This window comes from Typopeltis vanoorti, chromosome 9 (assembly GCF_054136105.1).
Source record: "Typopeltis vanoorti isolate ZY-2024b chromosome 9, IOZ_Tvanoo_1.0, whole genome shotgun sequence".
NCBI lineage: Eukaryota > Metazoa > Arthropoda > Arachnida > Uropygi > Thelyphonidae > Typopeltis > Typopeltis vanoorti.
In genome coordinates, this window is record NC_143557.1 from 70,603,797 (window position 1) to 70,624,944 (window position 21,148).

The following is a 21,148-nucleotide window of genomic DNA, read 5'->3' on the forward strand; positions in this document are numbered from 1 at the left end:
GCATTGAATTCAATGCATAGTTGTCTGTCTTCTTTCTACGCATTGAATTCAATGCATAGTTGTCCGTCTTCTTTCTAACATGGATTTTAGTGCAGGTGGCCTGTTCTGGTCTCATGCCACCTCTTTCTTGGTCTTGCGATTCTTCTTTTTCCATTTATTTTATATCTGTATAACATTTTTGGTAGTCTGCTGTTGTCCATTCGATTTATTTGTTGTCTGTCTATCCAGGAAAGTTATTCCAGGAATGAGTGACTAGAGATTTTATTCATAATTGATATCTTTACAAAAATGAGTCATTTTTTGATGCTGCATTTGATGAGTTCATTTTTGTTTCAATCTTATCATTTACTACTACTTTGCTAGGAACTTAACACCACTTTGGAATTTAGGATATCCAAGAAGTTTAATTTTGGTTTCAATCTAATCCACTGGCAATGTGATTTGAACTAATAATTCTATACTTGAAAGATGGAATATAATGAAGCTTGTGAATATGCCAAAACAAATTTATATCTAATCTAAAGTATAAGAAAATGGGTTATGGCATCATGCATGTGCTATGGCTTTTAACATCAATGTATTTTTTAAAAGATATAACTACATAGACTTCTTTAAGTCTGTGTAGTTGTCACAGACATGATTCCAAAAATAGTTATCTATAACTATTTATGAAACAAGAAAAGAGTTATCTATAACTATTTTCTTGCTTATTACAACTATCAGATCCCAAATTCCAACTGCTATAACTGGTTTCAAGATGAATAGTATAGGTCTGCCACTTTAATCAATGAAAGTATTCTATAAGCAAAGCATGCAAAATTTGAAACCTTAAATACCAATTAAAGAAGGAACTGGGGCATGCTAAAAAAATAAATAAAAATAGCCAGAAAACTTTTCCTCTCCTTTTCAGATACCTCTATAGGCTGCATTCAAGTAAGCTCAAATTTAGAATATAGTTCTATTTATGCTTTCCTGAGAAATTCCATGTAACCTGACTAAAGTGAAAGGTGGGAGGGGAAGAAGCACCTCCTTCACACCCAAACAAACTCTACAAGTCACATCACATCACATCATTACTGATTTCAGAGAATACTTGACACCTCCAAGAAATCCAAACTCATTGAGGAAGGACACCTACTCTACAACTCTCTCTACAGTGAACTGCATCATCTACACCAATGCCATCTACTGCCCACCACCACCAGCATTTTCACAGATAATCACAAACATCTGCCCACAGCAGGATTTGAACTGCAGCCTTTTGGCTGGAGAGTGAATATACTAACCATTTGGCCAATCAGATCGGCAATATTATTCAACCAATTTCAAGCAGTTTTCCTTAACTGTGTTCATGTATCTTAAAAAAAAGTTACACACACATACCAGAAATGTGATGTATATTCAGAAATCTGAATATACATCACATGACATATGTGGGTAGAAGGAAGAATAGACCGATGCGTTTTTTTGAAGACCTGAAGGTTGTAATCAATGAGGGATGAAGTATGAGGAAAACTGCTAAAGAGCAGAGGTGTAGAAAATGAAGACAGAGGATGACAAGTTAGTTCAATGAGTTTGGTGTTGAACTATATATATTGATGCTGACTGAATCACAGCCATTTGTGTTTGCATGTAAGCAGATGAATGGTAATGGCCAGCTCAGCAGGAGAGAAGTACTGTTAGGAACATAAAAGAATAGCAAGCTTTTTTTTTGTGTGCTGAAAAGACTATGGACATGACATGCATATGCCAGAGGAATATTGTTAACCCAAAAGTTAACAATATTCCTCTCACTTTGTTGGCAAGAGGAATATTGTCAAAAGTGACAGAGAGAGAGACACGTGGTCTTTATTCTTGGAAATGAGACAGGATTGTTTTGGTGGTATTAAAATTCACCAGGTTGTCTTTGTCCTACTTGAGAAAAGGAAAGAGATAAGTGTTTAAGGTATTGGTTAAAGAAGACCTTGAAGTGTAAGTTACATGAGCACTACAAGGTTTTGAAAATGAAAAAGAGGAATGGCTGTCATCAGTAAAGCAATGAATAGGACCAAATATCAGGGAGAGAAGATCGCTGATGTATGAAAGGAAGTGTGTAGGCAACAGTACTGAATCCTAGAGTGCATCACCATTAACTGAACAATCTGGTGAAAGGAAATGATCCATCATGGCCTACAATGAATGAGTGGAGAGGAAGCTGCCGATCCATTTGCAAAGTGAAGTAAAAATACCATATCATTGGGAAAGTGGTTAATTTGCTGCTCAGATATGACAGCAGTGAACTGAAGAGGAGAGCAATAATACTGAACAACAAGATGGCTGAATTGTGTCAGACGGTAAGTGTTCAATTTGTGAATGTATGGAATGAATTCGAAGGGAAGTTAGAAGGGTTCCAAGCTGATGGGATGCACTTAAATGGGTTTGGTGTTGGTCATTTAGAGCGAATGCTGTTTTAATAAGAGTACACAGAGTTCATATGAAATTAGTATCACTATCAGTCAGAGAGTGAGAGAGAGGTTAAGAAACAGGTTGTAGAAGGATAGGAAGAGAATGGAGACAAAGGTAAGAAAATAATTATAGCACAGCAAAGTAAGGCAGTGCAAAATGTAGGGATGATAGGAATACAAATGAAAATCAGAGTCAGGATCAGGGGATGATCAGAATGATGAGAGAAGTGTATAGCAGAGAGAGAGAGAGTAAAGAGTGATAGTATTGATGGGATGGCCTCAAAGGGTGGAGAATTATGCTTGTATATTAATGTATGGAGTATCAGAAATAAAGGGGCTGAGTTTGTAGCATTGACTGAATAGTATGCACAAAGATAACAGGCATAAACAAAACTTGCTTGACTGAGGATGATACACTGTCAGGACTTGAAATGGTAGGATATAGAATTTTATGAAAGGATAGGAAGATGAAGAGAGGAGGGGGATATATTGTTCATGGTAGCAGAGGAATTGTGTCCTTCAAGAGTCAAAGTAGAACATAATAGTAAGTGTGAAAATTTTGAAGCTGTTTGGTGTGAAGAGATAAACAGAATAATATGTCTAATAGGATGCTGTTGTAGGCCAGGGAATGTGGAGAGATTGTGAAATGTTTAGACAAATTAGTTATCTTGCATGTGATGGAAGCAACACAAGGTTTATCTGTGTTGGATTTGGTGATATCCTCACAGGATGTGGTTGTGAATGAGGTATCAACACTACCATCTGTTGGTGAAAATGATCATGAGGTGTTGGTTTGGAAGGTAGTCAAAACAGGAAAAAGTTGCTATCAAGAAGGTCTATGTGGAACTAAAATGCAGGGCGATTATCAGAAGCTCCATAGTTAACTAGCATCAACACATTGGATAGATGAATTATGTAGAAAAGATGTTGACAGTGCATGGGAAATGATAAGGCAGTATTTAACACAAGCAATGCATAACTACATACCAAGATTAAATGAATAAATATAGTATGAGTGAGATGGATGAATGGTTAAATCAAGCAAGCAGTGTTACAAAATTAGTTGTTATGGAAGAAGTACAAGACAGCTTGCAGTGAACAGGTGCATGAAGAATATAAAGTGCAGACCAGAAAAGTAACAAGCATGATTAAAGAAGGAAAAGTAGAATGTGAGAGGAGGTTGGCAGTCAGGTCAAAGCTAATCCAAGGGAATTTTTTTACTATGTGACAAACAAGAGGGAAAATAATTATGGTAGGTTGATACTGTGGAATTATTTAACAAACACTTCATTAATATACATCGTAATGGTGAGAATGATGCTGTGCAACATGTAGAAGGGAGGGAAGGATTAAGAGAATTAAAGATGAAAGATGAGATCAATAGAATAATATATCTAATATAATAGGATGCTGTTATAGGGAAGGAAATGTGGAGAGTAGATTGTGAAATGTTTAGACAAATTAGTTGGGCAAGTAGCATATCTAATGTTGCTTGGGTTAGATGTTAATAAGGCTGTGGGAATGGATGATGTATTTTTAAATAATGTGCAAAAGAGTTAGCCAACATTATCTATTAAAGAAATGTCTTGTAGTTGGGAAGGTTCCTAAGGAGTGGAAAAATAATACCTCTCCACAAGCATGGTTTGAAAACAGAAGTTTCCAATTACAGACCAGTCTGTATATCTGCAGTTGTAATCAAAGATGAAATAAAACAGGGTTGTTTTGGTGGTATTGATGATGATGATTTTTAATCTACCCCCCCCCCTGCAACAAACAGATTTGAGCAAATCTATTCCAGTATAGTTTGGGATGCCTTATAAAAGATAGCAGAGCTATTCCAAACAATTTAAACACCAACATTTAAACTTCACACAATGAATCTAAACAATGAAGTACAACTGTACAAGGTACCATACGAATGCATGCAAACAGTCTTATTGTTGCCAAACTAGGATTTACTGAGGAGTAAATCCTAGTTCAGATAAATATTGCTATAATTATGACTGGTCTTGTTTAGCAGACCATGACAAAAACAATGGATTATACTAAGTTTTCTCAGATCCAAGCTAAGGCATCAATTATAATCACGCTCTCGTAGAGAGCAGCAGATTTAATGTTCAAGTCTGATGCTCTCTCTCTTGGATCTCCTCATGCCTGAGGACTCGTGATCTTCCAGATGATGCTTTGCCATTTCTTTCTCTCTTATTGCTTGTTCTAGTTTAAATTCAGTGATTCTTGATCAATCCACCTGCAGGGTGTTTTTCCTCTTTCTTTTCCCACATGGCTTACCCTGGTTTTTTTTTTTTTTTTTTTTTTTTTTTTTTTTTTTTTTTTTTACAGGCCTTCCCTTCTACGTGTGTCCAAATATTGCAGTATTCTCTTGTTAATTATGTTTATCCGTCTTGTGTGGATATTCAGTTCTTCTAGGATACTTTTTTGTTCGTTTTTCTGTCGAAGACACTCTTAACAATCTTCTCCAGCACCAGAGCTCAAACTCCTCAATTCTTCTTCTATTATCTTGTCATTGTCCAAGATTCAGAAACATAAAGAAAGATCAAATAAACAAAGGTTTCTACAAGCTTAATTTTAGTCTTTTTGGAGATGTGCCTGTCTTTCCAGATCTTAGTTAAATTGGTCATCGCTTTCTTAGCTAGTGCTGTTCTTCTTCTTATCTCTTTTTTACATCCATTTTTTTTGTTATCATCACTCCAAGGTAATTGAAATTGTCGACAATTTCAATTCCTTCTACATCTTCTCTTCTGCATTGTTTAAAATCATTATTTTGGTTTTGTCTCGATTTATTCGTAAACCATGACTTAAGCTTTTCCATTCTAATTGATTTAGGATGGATTTTAATTCCTGTTCATTTTTTGCTATTATCACTGTGTCATCTGCGTATTGTAGGTTAGTGATTGTTCGGCCACCTAATTTAATGCCTCCATTCCACTTTTCTAGAGATCTTTTCATTACAGTTTTGCTGTAGGTTGAATAGTAATGGTGAGAGTATGCATCCTTGTCTTGAACCTTTTTCAAATTGGAATGCAAGGGACACTGAGTTTTCAATTCTTAATGTTGCTTGGTTTTGTTGATATAATTCATATTTATGAATTTAGGGACACAAAACACACGTGTTGAAAAAATTATTTTACTGATTAATAATAAAATAATAACTTTATGTTTCGACCCCTGTATTGAGGTCATCATCAGAAGGAAACGTGTATAAGAACCAAGCTACATGCTGTTGCACTCTATACAGGTAAATTACATCTACGTTGTTAACTAATCTTTTTTTCTTAGCCTGCCCTCTAGTGATTAAAAAAAAAAACCCATTAAACTCTGCTCAAGTCCTCATGTACTAGGATTCTTCTGGAATTATACAGTTCATATTGTTATATTATGATTATCTTCTGGATTTGTACAGTAAGGTTGCTATTAAATGTTCAGGAAAAAAAAAAAAAAAAAAAAAACACTTCACCAAGTCTTCTTGTATTGAGATTTTTCTTTGTGGTTGCTATGAAGGTTGCAGATGGATCCTCTACATTATTGGAATGGTTAGACCATCATTTTTATTCAGATTCGGATCATCTTTGAGCATTTCAAATGCTTCCTTGAATTTCCACTCGAACCAGGTTTTGATGCGGTGCAGGGATTTGGTACCTTTCCAATCAATTCTGTGGTATGTTTGGAGTGCGTGGTCAGAAAGGCCGGTTTTTCAAAAATGGAGGTATTTTATGCGTCGTTTGTGTTCATCCTTCCTGATTGGGATGGTTTGCCCTGTTTCCCCTACGTATGGTATGTTACATGTGCATTGTATTTTGTAAACCCATGGGTGGGCTAGGTATAGCAGAGGATCCTTGGAAGAACTGAGTAGGCGTCTTAATTTTGTCGTGGGTTTAAAGGTGGTTTTGATGTTGTATTTGTGTAGCGTTCTGTCCATTTTCTCGGAAATGCCTCTAACATATGGTATAGCAATAGCATTCTTGAAATCTTTTTTTTTGTTATTAGTGGTATCTTTGTGGACGATCTTGTGAATGGTTTTTATACTATATCCATTTTTTTATAAATGGTATGTTTGATGGTCTCATATTCATGGTTAAGTGCTTGTTCATTTGAACAAATAGTTTGAACTCTGTGTTTAAGGGTGCTTATAACCCCTAGTTTTTGTGTTGGGTGGTGATAAGAAGTTTTGTGTATGTACTGGCCTGTGTGTAGGTTTGCGGTAAACTGAGAAGGAGAGACAGCCTGAAGGAAGACGTGTGACAAGTGTGTCTAGGAACGGAAGAGAGTTGTTTTTTTCTATTTCGATGGTGAATTGGATGCGTTTGTGTTGTTTGTTCAGGTGGCTAAGGAATGTATTTAGTGCTTCGCGGCCATGGGACCAAATGGCAAAAATATCGACAATCCAAGCCAAATTTTGGGCTTTAGGTATGCCGATTCTAGAGCTCTTTGCTCAAAGTCTTCCATATAAAAGTTCGCTATTGGTGGGGGAAAGTGGTGAGCTCATGGCTGTACCCTCTTCTTGAAGGTAAAAATTGTTTTGCCACACGAAATATCCAGAGCAGAGTACACGGGCAAAGAGAGCCATGCTGTCGTGTGGAAATATGTTTTGCAAGAGCAAGATATCATCATTGATTGGGACATTGGTGAAAAGGGAAGTTATGTCAAAGCTGACTAATAGACCTTGGTCGTTGAGTGTAATGTTTTTAATTTTGTTTATGAAATGTTGTGTATTTTTTTATGTAGGAAGGGGAATGACCAACCAATTCCTTGAGTGTGGATGCTAAATTTTTTGGCTAAGTGGTAATTCGGGCTGTCGATTCCTTCCACAATTGGACGTAAAGGTGTGTCTGTTTTGTGTACTTTTTGGCAGGCCATAAATTCTGGGTGTGCGGGCATACTGCAGTATTAATTATTTAATTATTTCTTCCGGCCAAGTGTTAACTGATTTAAGTAGTTCAGTAGTTTTCTTTTTATTGCGTTGCGTGGGATTGCAATTTACCATTTTGTAGGTGTTGTGGTCCGATACCAAATTTTTTTCTATGTATGTTGTCCGATTTAAAACAACAGTGGCATTCCCTTTATCTGCTTTTGTGATAATGTCACAGTTATTTTTTTTTAGGGATTTGAGGCCCAGTTTTTCAACTTTGGTTAGGTTGCTGCTTAATTTTTTGGTTGAATTTAGTAAACAGGCAGTTTCCATCTGTATTTTGCCAGCTAAATTGGCAGGGAGGAATCTTAAACCTCTCTCGATAATAATTATATCTAGTTTATTTACTGACCTCTGAGCAATGCCGTGATTTAAACCTTTCTCTAGTAGCGAGAGTTCACCTTGGTTGAGGTTGTAATCCGATTGGTTGATAACCAGATGGCGGACCGATGGTAGTTGGTTGCTCCTAACTGCGTTTGTGGGCGATTGGCTGCTCCTTTTGTTATGGCACCGTAATTGTCTTGTGCTTTCCTGTAGTTTTAATGCTTGAAACTTTGTTATTAACTGTTCTTTGTTTTTGAGTAATAGATGCTTGGCTGAGTCATCTGTGATCTTGTCCAGAATATCCCAAATTTATGGATTAACGTAACTGGATAGCTCAAATTTTAGTTGCAACACTTTGGTTTGGGTAAATGCTAAGTTCTTTCGTGCCTCGTGGATCTGTTCTCTTAACAACGCTTTTTCTAGCCTGGCATAGATACGGGCACTTTAGCTGATGTAAATTTCTTCTTTAGTTTAATGCAGTTGGGTATTAAGTTGCTGTCACTACATCATTTCAAAAAGGCTAGTCGATTAATTAACATGGAACTACGTATCTTTAGCTTACCGTAGAGGCTGCACTGCATGTGGATCACATCTCCATGGATTATGATGACTCTTTCTTTTAAGGTTACATGGTGATCAGCATTTGTATTTATGAATTTAGGGACACAAAACACACGTGTTGAAAAGATTATTTTACTGATTAATAATAAGATAATAACTTTATGTTTCGACCCCTGTATTGAAGTCATCATCAGAAGGATACGTGTGTATAAGAACCAAGCTACGTGCTGTTGCACTCTATACAGGTAAATTAGATCTACGTTAACTAATCTTTTTTCTTAGCCTGTCCTCTAGTGATTAAAAAAAAATTTAATTTAATTTAAAAAAAAATACATTCAACTCTGTTAAAGTCCTCACGTACTAGGATTCTTCTGGAATTATACAGTTCATATTGTTATATTATGATTATCTTCTGGATTTGTACATAAGGTTGCTCTATTGAATGTTCAGGAAAAAAAAAAAAAAAAAAAAACACTTCACCAAGTTCGTTGATATAAGTTCTTTATGAGGGTTACTAGATGGTTTGGTATTCCTGATTCTTGCATGATGTCCCATAAAATATCCCATCTCATACAGTCAAAGGCCTTGGAGTAATATATAAAGCATAGATAAAGGCTCAAGTTGAATTCCCTTGCTTTTTCGATTATTTTTCTGATGTTAGATATATGATCTCTAGTTCCTCGACTTTTTCTGAATCCTGCTTGTTCTTCTGAGATCTGATGGTCTATAAAACTTTGTATAATCTTTCCTTAATAATGTGTACTAAAATCTTGCTGGTATGTGAGATGAGGGCAATGGTGCGGTCGCTTTCACATTTGTTGTAATTGCCTTTCTTGTAGATTGGGATAATGGTGGAACTAGTCCAGTCATTTGGCCATCTTCCAGTCTTCCAGATTTTATTGCATAAATCATGTATCCAGTTGATTGCATTCTCTCCAAGGTTTTTCAGCCAGTATTGAATCAGGACCTGGGGCTTCGTTATTCCTTAATTTTTTGATTGCTTGTTCTACTTCACTTTTGAGGATCTCCGGTTCCGTTTCAGTGATTTCATTGGCTCCGTCTTCTTGTTGAATAGCTGGGTCCTTGTAAAACTCGGCGCAATATTCTTTCTATCTTCTGGCTATGTCATTAGTGTCATTTAAGATTGACATCCTCTGTAATTATAAGTTTTGGTTTTTATTTTCTGGTTATATCCTTAACCTTCTTGAATAAATCAGAAAGACACTCTAATGAAATTTCAATTTCTTTACAGATGTTTTGGATATAGCTTTTTTTTTAATCTTTTTTACATGATTTCTTAATAGCTTTATTCAGGTTTAGGTAATTTGGGTTTTGCCAATCTGTTGTCTTAATTTGTTTCCTTTTTTCAATTAGCTCTAGGGTTTCTTTTGTAATCCATGGACTGCCATTCTTTTTTATTGGGATGTTTTTGGCTGCAGATTTTGCAATGGTTTGTTTTAGGTGTGTCCAATGTGATTCAATGCTTTGTTCCCAAGGTGTTATTTTTTGTTTCTTGAGCTCTGCTTCAATGTCCATCGTAAATTTGTTGTCCATTTGTGAAAAGTCATCTTTTGTTGCTGTTATTCTTGTTTGCTTTCAGATGGATCTTTAACTTAGAGATTAATAATTGATGGTCTGATCCACAGTCTGCACCTGGCAGTATTATTGATTAGTGTCCTCCATCTTCTGTAAATTAAAATAGTCCATTTGATTCTTATATCGATTCCCAGGTGCTACCCATGTGTATAGTCTCCTCTTGTGCTGTTTGTACATTGTGTTAGTGATTGTTAATTCCTTTTCAATGCAGAACTCCAATAGTTTTTCTCCTCGTTCGTTTCTAATTCCCAGTCCATATTTTCCAATGATTCCATTTAAGTGATCATGTGCACTGGATTCCACCTTAGCATCGAAGTCTCCTAGAATTATTCGAATATACTTCCTTGGTATTGTATCCACAGTTTCATTTAGGTCTTTGGAGAATTTCTCACTTAATTTATCTTCTGCATTTGATGTGAGTGTATTAGCATTGTTGGAATTGGGTTAGTGTTTAATCTTACCGTTATGATTCTGTCACTGACTGGGTTGTATCCTTTTACTGCTTTACTTATGTTTTTATTAACAATGATGCCAACTCCCTTTTCACTGTTACTGTCTGGACCAGAGGGAAAATACCTTGTTTCCCTTATGTGTTGTTTATGGACAAAATTGTCTTCCCTTTCGTTCTGTATTATGTCTAGTTTCCCAGGTTGCAGGAGTCCTCTGATGTTTCATGTTCCTATCTTGAAGGTCTTTTTGAGAGTTATGATCTGATTGGCGATTTTGTCTGATGCTATTGAAGTTTAATTCTATTTTACTTCTCAACTGATATTTTTGAAGATCACTAAAACTGATATTATAAATAAATTAGTATTAATATTTACCTCAACAAAAGATAATGATGATGAAAGCTGAAAGTCCAGAAATAACAGTTGGACGAAACCATTTCGGTTGACATTTTCTATCACATATTCTGCCATATATTCCTGGGGTCTTTCCTGACGGAACTTGGGAGATTCAATATAACCTTTGGATGGATGAGTTACATGGCTTCCTTGGAATACAAAAATATTACCTGAAATAAAAAATCCTTTTAATGTACAATATATGTGAAATTCTATATTCAATATATGTCTTTAAATGTGAGTGTCATTTCAGAACTTTTTAAAGACATCAATAAACTTCTTTCAAAACTATTTCCTCCTCCATATGTAAATAATTTCTCACATTCTGCCACTTGCTGTCTACTATCTCTAAATTATATAAATCATTCTGACTTTCTACCCATGGAGCTCTATTTTGGTTGACTCGAACTATCCCAACAAAATAATACAAACAGAATACAGCATGGAAGGCTGTTATGTAAGTCAGAGAATATGGGATTGGATTATAATCCTCTGACTTACATAACCTTCCATCCTGTATTCTATCAACAGCTTTAGCAAAATCCAAAAGTATCATGGTTTATTCACCTCGTCTAATTCAACAGTAACCTTATTATAGAATGTCAACAAGTTACTTAAACATGACCTTCCCTTAGTAAATCCGTGCTGTTCATTGCAAATTATGGATTCTGTCAGCCCATTTCCATATAGAATCTCTTATCATCTTTTACAAAATCTTCATCACTGCTCCAGAAATACTAATAGTTCAAAAGTGAGACAGTCTTTTCACTGCCCCCCATGTTGAGACTCAAATTACACAGCCAACTCAAAGGAACGCTTTTCACATACAAGCTGATATTCAACCTCTATTGCTGATTTCATATTCAGTTTTTATGCAACAGATTTAGTATTTCAACAGTGTAGAGGTGGCATTGCGCTCTATGTGCATAAACCATGTCGAAAGCTTTTAGCAAAATGGGCACTATTATTAGATGAACAATCTCTTCCGTCTGGCACCCACATATCATCTGCCCTGATAAGAGCTATTCTTTCACTTGCATTGTTTTACTTGCAACATAATGATGGAATTCTTTTGGATCGTCTTTAGCTTACAGAGCCAGTTCCCCCCCCCCCCCTACTCAGTTTTCCAGAAGAGTAACACTTCTGGAAAGAAGTGTTACTCTTAGTTGTTACTCTTCTGGACTGTACCTTATTTTCATAACTAACGTCCTTATACACATGGTATTTTTGAAAACAAAAAGAAGTTACAAGGAACTAAATCTGGTAAGGAGAATGTGGGATGACAACCATGCTGTTAGCTGCTAAAAAAATCTCGTATTGTTAAGCTTCATCACAGTTCGTCTTTTGAAATGAATATCTTCTCTCAACTGCCTTAAAATGTTGCAGTAGAATTCTGCATTGATCATCTGACTAGATAGGACAAATTCTTGATGCACAATCCCCTTAATGTTGATAAAGATGATCAACATGCTCTTTGTTGCCCTCCTAACTTGCCTTGTCTTCTTTAGTATTGGGGAATGTGGACTTCTTCCACTGTGATGATTGCTGTTTAACCTAAGTCTCATCCCCTATGATGAAGGTTGGGTCATCAATGGCCTTTTGACATGGATCTTGATAGATGTTCACATGGTGCTCCTTCTGATCAGAAGTCAAGAGACAGGGAACAAACTTGGCAGTGATACGATGCATACTCAGATCTCTCATTATGATCACTTCAGCAGCTCCATATGAAATTCCAACTCTGTTGGCAACTTCCTGGATGGTGATGCATCGATCTGCATGGAGAATCTGTTGAATTTTTTTTAGACATTTTTGTGAGTTGTGCTGGTGGATGGTTGTCCCGGCTTCTCGTCCTCCAAGGCAGCTCTGCCCTTCTTAAAATGCGAGTGCCACTCAAAACACTGAGTTCAACTCATGGCTTAGTCTTCATATGCCTTACGAGTAATACAAGGGTTTCCCCAGTTTTATGCAAAATTGTACATTTGCTCTTTGTTCTAATTTTGCATTTATGGTAAAATTACAGAATGGCACTGTTAAACTGTGAATTAAATTGTTTTGTATATTTTTATTCTTCATTCACATTTAACATAATCTACCTTATACTAAGCAAGACTTGTTTAAATATTATTTGTTAGTCCCTTGCTTAAGATTTATTATTCATGTATTATCCTTGAATTTTATCAGCTATTATTTAATTATACAATTTTAATGTATATTATACTATTGAAAGGACTCTGTAGTAAATATCATTTATCTTATTACTTTATTCCTTCAATAATATTATGAGGAATTCTATGTATGTAACTTTTATGTGCCTTATATAAACTAACATATATTTTATTATTATTTGTAAATGAAATGAAACAAAATTATGTAACTATAATATTTTTATTATTATTTTTCATTACTCAGTGTAAAGGTATAACCTTATGTAACACTAATGCTTACATTCTGTTTTGATCGTTGCTATGGAGATAGAAATAAAATAGAACGCGTGAGCGTCGATAATTGGGAGAAGAGAAATTAACGAGTGGGACGAGAGTGAACAAGTTTTAGGCAGAAAGAAGGAAGGCATATAAGCGAGAGGTAAAAGTAAACAAGAGGACTGAAGGGCAGGAAATTCAAGGGAGTAGCATTCAGAAGTACCGAGACCAGGAGAAGACTTATAGACAACTGAGAGTAAAGTCAACGGTGGCAGTAATAGGAATTTAGTGCCATAAAGAGATAACTAAAATACCGGAAGATTAACAGAAGATTCAGAATAAATCCACCAAGTTTTAGAATTACTACGTATTCCTATATCGCTTTAAAGAAGGATTGTACAAAGCTCAATTTGTTATACAGTAGTAAACATGGAATAATTATTCTGCCCTATGGTAAGCCCGTCAAGAATTGTGTAGCACGATAAATAATAATTCAGTTATCTCCTTGAAGAATTCTTTTGAATAGTGTTCCATCGGAGTAACAAGTGAATATAGTTAGAAATGTGCTCACATTGAATCTGATGTGCTAAGGATTAATCCCGGTAAGAACAGTCCTATTTTATTTTATTTCAGTGTGAAGGCTTAAGTGTTAGTTCCGTCTCAAATATCCTAACATTTACTGTGGCGTTTCACTGAATTTAGCCAAAGTTAGAAGTTGAAAATAATTCCCCTTGAAGCAATAACTGCCGCGATTAATAATGTTATGAGTGCTTGCTAAGTGTTAAATATAGAGTGTAACTGAGTGATACCAGCAAATTTATTTAGCAAGAAATTCTATAGTATTGATCAGCATGAACAATCTTTGTGATTGAGAGAACTGTGAATTTTGTATCTGAGGATTTGAAGTCTAATTTAATACGAATGTTTTGTTCTGAAGAACTAAGTTAATTGTATTATCTTATTTTCGGAGTTTAATTTATGTATTTGTCATATAACCTTGTATTAAATGTTTTGTTGATTTCAATAATGTGTGTGCCCGATTCTTTTTCATTGCACCGTTCATAAAAAGTTCGAACCTTGCGGGAGCCCTAAGTGAAAAATATTAAATTCGGCCTGTATGAATAAGGAGACTGCTAAGTTAATTGAAAATTAATTCTACTATTTTACATAGACTAATGTAAACATAGGGTGAACATAGACTAATGCACAGTATAAATATAAATTTCCCTACATTTTGATTAGTAATCAACCAGCAATTAATTGACTTTATTAAGAACAACATTACAACAAGATGGCGAATCATAGAGCCAAGAAGGACGTTCCAACAGCACAAACATATGATAAGAATAACACACATTACACGAGTTCCAGTGCACACAGCTCCATGCTGTAATGCGTTGCGCTGAATCAACAATGTCTATGCTAACAACACCTGGTGACATGAGACTAACTCAATCTGTCGTCAAGTATCCGGCACAGTCCAGTTTCTTTTTGATAACACCTTTTAAGATTGCACATCCATCCACTACAACCCTATTATATTTAAGTATCTTTATATTACATATTTATTTATTAACAAAACTAGTTGAAATGGAATCTTTATCGGTTTCCTTATATATCTTCAAGGGACAAACCAGATACAATAACATATGATTAAGATAATATAATTAGAAGCTTTCTATCAACAAATTTCATCCATGTTAATCTGATCTATTAGGTCTCCAATATTGTTTAATCTTATATTTCATTTTTCTGAGATATTGTAGGATGCATCAATTACACCAGATCTTTGTGTTACTTTCAGTTTTCTTGCTCCCAGTAACCAACATCTATTTTGCTAACTTTCCTATCAAATTATACCACACAAGTCAATGCTAAAAAAGTTGATAGAACAATCAATTTAACAATGGTTACCACGAACTAGAAATCAAAATTAATATTTATTAATTGATCATTAATATATCAATTAAACGTGCTTATGGGTCAAAGCCATATAACTGAGAGGAGACCTCCACACAGTAAGGGAATGCAGAGAACCGACCAGGGCTTCTGACCTTAATGTCCAATCTTCACCTTTTCATGGTGCACCCTGTTGGGTATCTACCTGGATACTGAACGAACAAGGATGGGCTGGTGTTAAATTGTGAATGAAGATTTTTTATGTTTTAATACTTCATTCACATTTAACATAATCCGCCATGTCATAAGCAAGATTTGTAAATATTATTTGTTGTTAGTCTCTTGCTTGTAATATATTATTCATAATAAATGCGTTGAGTTTTGTTTGTTATTAATTAATTATTTAATCTTAGAATATGTAATAATAATGAAAAGACTATATAAATATATCATTCATTTTATTTAGTTTATTCTGTAAAATTTATTATAAGAAACTGTGTGTATGTAAATTTAAATGTATATTATACGAATTGTGATATATCTTTTTATTTCTATGTAAGAGTGATTTTATGTAATTCTTCTGATTGGATTTGATTGGCTGCTTAAGGAGAAACGGAGTTTATTTTAGTTAGCTTGTGCAAAGAATGAGCTACTGTGTATAAACAGAGAGGCCAGTGGATATAAGCTAAAGTGGTTAGAAGCAGATTTGGGCAGGAAGAAGGAACGTAGTTGATTGGAAAATGAAAGTAAGTGAAAAGGGAGAAGCTTTAGGGATAGCATAGAGACCGGATGTGTGTAACAGAAGGGGGGGGGGAGTTGATATATGCCGTAAATCGACTATGAAAGGACCGGCAATTAACAGGCTTCGTGAATTACTTCTATGGGAGTTCTGATACTACAATATTTTCCGAGTGGCTTGTGGAAGAATAGTGCAGAACTGAAGTTAATACATAGAAGAAAATAAGGAATTAGTAAATAGTTGAAATCAAGTGCATCAAGTCTTGTATATTTCTGTCTATAATTCAGTTATTATAGTGGAAGACTTTAGTATTGTGTTGCCATAAAGTAAAAAGTCAATAAGAATTTCAAGGGTTCCTAAGGATATACAATGTGTAATAGCAGTAACCCGGTAAGAGTTGTCCTTTCTGTACCTGTGAAGCTATAACAGTTAACTCCGTCGGATATATTTTGACCCTAGCTGTGGTGTTATGTCAATTAATGATTGGATGTTAGATGTACTGAAGTACTTTTCCCTTCAAAATAATAAGCGTCATATTGTTCTATAAAATGTTAGCTGACTGAGAAAGAATAAAGTGTAGCCTTCATAAGATTAATTATTGTAACATTTGGAAGGTCGAACTTTTAAGAACTATTTCCAACTTGATTGACTGAACATAAAGAACTGATAAATGAATGTTTGATAATTGATAAATTGTAATTATTCTGAATACTTTAAACTGAGCTAATATATTTATGATATGATTCATCCAATTGGATAGAGAGAAATATGTCAGAGAAATACTAATGCTTTATGAATTAAAAAGTGTAATGTTTGATAATTGATAAATTGTAATTATTCTGAATACTTTAAACTGAGCTAATATATTTATGATATGATTCATCCAATTGGATAGAGAGAAATATGTCAGAGAAATACTAATGCTTTATGAATTAAAAAGTGTTAACATTAGTCATGATCTTCAAACCTCATTGAGAAGTTATAACCTATTGCAGATAGTTATACTTAAATATATATATTGTACATTTCCACATTAAATCTATTCTATGGTTGAGTTAAACTTGGTGCTTGCCTGATTTTCTTTCATTGTACCGCTCATAAAATTATTCGGACCTTTGCGGAAGCCTTAAATACTAGTAATAACCTCGGCCTGAACATAAAGCGATAATATAAGTTTAGTTGATGATCGATTTCTCTATATTATTTAGACTAATCTGAATATAGGGTGGCGCAGTATAATATAAATTTCTTTATATTCAGATGAGCATCAATCAACAACTAACTAAGTACAACAGAAATTAAAGAGGTAAAGATAAGAATAAATAAGCAACATAAATGGAACAGTTAGCTAGGTAGGATGACACAATACTGACAATTTGGGATTTACCCGACCAAACTGTATTCTTATTGGCTTAAACCAAAATACAAAATGATGGTAGTACAACATGACAAAATTTCATGCCAGATGGGACATCGCCCGGTTAATCAAGGCCCCCCCCCCCCTCCATTGTTTTCGTCAGGGAACCACGGCGAACAGCGAAAAGTCAGCTACTGGAACAAATCTGAAAATACACCCCAACTCAACATCACCAGAGTTAAAGATCGGTATCAACATAAGAAGCCAGAATGGCAATGCAATGGAGCTAGCTGAGGAATTAGATAAGTACCAGATCGACATAATAGGGGTGACTGAAACAAAATAGACCAAAACTGGCAAGATCTTTCTGAGCAATAAATACAAAATGTTACATTCAGGCAATAACAATCAAGGAAAAGAAGGAGTAGACATAGTATTAACAACACTAAATACGAGGCTAATCTTCTTGAATGGCAGGCAGTCTCAAGTAGAGTGATGTGGGCAAATATGAGAATGTGGAAACTGGACAATGAAACTTATTTGTGCCTATGGTCCCACAGAAGGTTCTACTAAGGTAGAAGTGAAGGAATTTTTTGATGCTTTAGAGAAAGCAACTGACACAATGAAAAAGGATAAGTTGGTCCTTGTTGGGGATCTAAATAGCAGAGTAAGAAATGATTGTCAGACATACAAAAATATTTTGGGAAAATTTGGAGAAAAGAGCAAAGCTAATAATAATAATGGCAAATACCTGTTGGATTTCTGCTCAGGACATGGATTGGCTATTACGAACACCATGTTCCAACATAAAACTGTGTGCAAATTCACATGGAGAGAAGAGGCAAGGAACAACAAAAGTCTCATTAACTATGTTATTGTTGACAGTGATGTTTTCTCCCTGGTGCAGAACACCAGAGTGTACACAGGATTTGAAATTGGAAGTGATCACTATTTAGTCTTGAGCAGAATAAAATTGAATTTCGTATTGAAAAGAATAACATGAAAGAAAGTTTTAAAGCGAAAAGTTGAGCAGCTCTCAGATGTGAATTGTAGACTAAAATACACAAAGATTATTGAAGAAAAAAATGAAAGAGTTTGAGAACCTTGGAGATTCAGTGGCAAGCCCTGAAGAAAACACTGTTTGATTCAGCCAGAGAGGGATGTGGTGAGGTTGGTGGACACAGGAAGTAAAAGAAGCAGTGAAGAAACATATCAAAACTTACTGGCAAATAAGTCAGGGGAGGACTTTGGCAAGAACATAGAAAATAAATATCAAGAAGGTGGTAAGATATTCTGGAGGTTGTTGAAGAAGCTTAGCAATGGAGGAAAGAGTGCTGTAAAAGGAGTAAGAGATGATAAAGGTGACATGAAAATGGGAGAAAAAGATATCCTTGATGTATGGAGTAATTACTTCAAAAAATTGCTAAATGAAACAAGCAGTGATAAAAAACACTGAACAGGCATACAGTCAAGAATACATATCCATACTTGAAGTAGAAAAAGCCATCAAAGGCTTGAAATGTGGAAAGGCAGCAGGAGTAAATGATATTCGACCAGAAATGCTGAAGTATGGTGGTATACAAGTGTTACAGTGGCTGCACTGCATAGTTCAGAAAGCCTGGACAGAGGGATGAATTCCCGATGATTGGAGTAGAGTTCTCATAGTACCCATATATAAAAAGAGAAATAAAACTGCATGTGAGAATTACAGAGGTATTTCCCTACTGAGTGTTCCTGGCAAGATTTATACAAGTATACTTGAGAAATGGTTGAGAAGAATTGTGGAAGAAAATCTTGGTGAAGAACAAGCTGGATTCATACCAAATAGAGGCTGTCAGGATCAGATCTTCACTTTACGACAAATAGTTGAGAAAGCATGGGAATATAACAAAGATCTATATTTACGTTTTGTTGATCTGGAAAAGGCATATGACAAGGTGCCAAGAGAGAAGCTATTCAATAACACTACAGTTATATGGTGTCAATGGGGCATTATATCAAGCAACACTTAGTCTTTATTTGAGTTGTAAGTCAGCAGTTAGAATTGAAGGAAGTACAGGAAGATGGTTTAATGTTAAATCTGGTGTCAGACAAGGATGTACATTATTCCCTTCTGTTATTCATTATCTATATGGATCACATTATGAAAGAAAGTGGTATTAAACATGATATCCAAATTGGAGATGTTAATATCAGCTCTTTACTTTATGCGGATGATGTTATACTTCTAAATAAAAAATTGTTAGTGAGTATGCTAACCACTCAGCCAACCAGGACAGCTCACAGTATTGGCAAACAGATTTCCCTCAAATCATTCTCATCATTAACATATAAACTCAATAACAGCGGTACAAGATAGAGAGCCCTGTGGTACACCACTAGTCACCTGCCTTCTTTTATTCAACTCCATATACTACTCTTTGATGTCTGTCCATCATCCATTCTCTGATCCATATCACCAAGCTCTGGGTCCTATTTGCTCCAACTCATGTAAAAATGTTCCACATTATCCTGCCAAATGCTTCTGAAAAGTTTATTAATATCACAGTGTAGAAATTCCTGTCATTCAAATCAACTATTTTACTATTTAAAGTGAATCAACTAAGACAAGACTTCCCTTCCCATGGTCTTCTCATTAATCATATTCCTAGTCATGCACTTAAGGATTCTGCCCTCAACCAGTTTTTCCAACTTGACATCTCTAAGATACTAACTGGTCTATAATTTTCTGCTTCTGTCTCAGTCTCCTTTATGTAATGGGATTATCTTGCCCACTTTCCACTCCCTTAGGATCTATCAGTGCTGAAACTTAAATAAAACAGCCTGGTTAAGGGCATTGCCATTTTTCTTGCACTTTCCCATAACACACACAAACTAATATCCCATCCAATCCTATGGCTGTATTTCACACAGATATGTCTTAATACCCCCCCCCCATTTCAACTACCTCTATACTCATCTCAAATCCCATTCACATCAGTTACTACATTATCTCCATCTAATAGATGCACACTTGCAAAGTCATTATTCAACAATTCCTTCTGTTACCTCCATACCATCAGTATTCATTATTCTTCCATAATAATCCTCCCAATGAGAAGCTCTGCTCCAATGTGATTTGACCCTCTGACCAGGCCTTCTTAATATGCACTGCAGTCATTGTAAATCTTTTATAACTCCATATTTGACCATTTCTGGTCAAATTTCATCTATTCAAGTTGTCTTTCCACATTTTAGGTTTTTAATGGCTTTCTACACTTCAAGTATTGTTATGTATTGTTCCTGACTGCATTCCTGTTGAGTATTCACTGTGCTGACACTGCTTGGTTCATTTAGCAATCTTTCAAAGTAATTACTCCAGACATCTGGAATATCTTTATCTTCAATTTTCATGTCGCTTTTATCGCTGATTCCTTTTACAGTACTCTTTCCTCCATTTCTAAGCTTTTTTTTTTTTTAATAGCCTCCAGAATATTTTGCCACCTTCCTGATATTCTCTGTTCTTACCAGCCTTCCTATGACTGGTTTAGCTAGTTTTACATATTGCTGTGCATTTTTACATTTTTCTATGTATTTTCTAAGAGCACAAGCTCTTACTTGTAGGACCTTTCAATATGCTTCCTTTTTCTTGACTGTCCCATTAATGTCCTGAGTAAACCATGGAGTTCTGATTTTTCTATCCTTACAACCTCATCACATGCCTCTGGCTATTCAATCAATTCAGGATTTCTCAATGAATCCCCAAGATTTGGTTCTTGTGTTCAACCTTTTTCGTTTTTTCTTGAATAAGAAAAAACGAAAAAGGTTGGTGAATATGAGTCTGCAGTTCACCTATGAAAGTTGCTCGACTTTAATTCATTTTAAAACTTCCTTCAACTCTTCTTTTTAATATGCAATTCAATTTTATCCTGCTCAAAACAAAATGATCACTTCCAGTTTCAAATCCTCTGTATACAGTTGTGTCCTAAACCAGTACGAAAACATCACAATCAACAATAACATAGCAGTGAGACTTTTTTTTTTTTTTATTTCT

General features: G+C 35.2%; 1 protein-coding gene across 7 annotated transcripts in view; it reads right to left on the reverse strand.

Annotated features, from left to right (window-relative positions):
• Positions 1 to 21,148, reverse strand: part of LOC150103134 (uncharacterized) — a 297,815-nt gene that overhangs the window by 147,284 nt on the left and 129,383 nt on the right. For all 7 annotated transcript variants that reach the window (XM_090397967.1, XM_090397972.1, XM_090397966.1 and 4 more), the window contains exon 7: positions 10,677 to 10,867. In XM_090397967.1, coding sequence (XP_090254093.1) covers positions 10,677 to 10,867 — 191 coding nt within the window. The remainder of the gene's footprint in view (positions 1 to 10,676; positions 10,868 to 21,148) is intronic.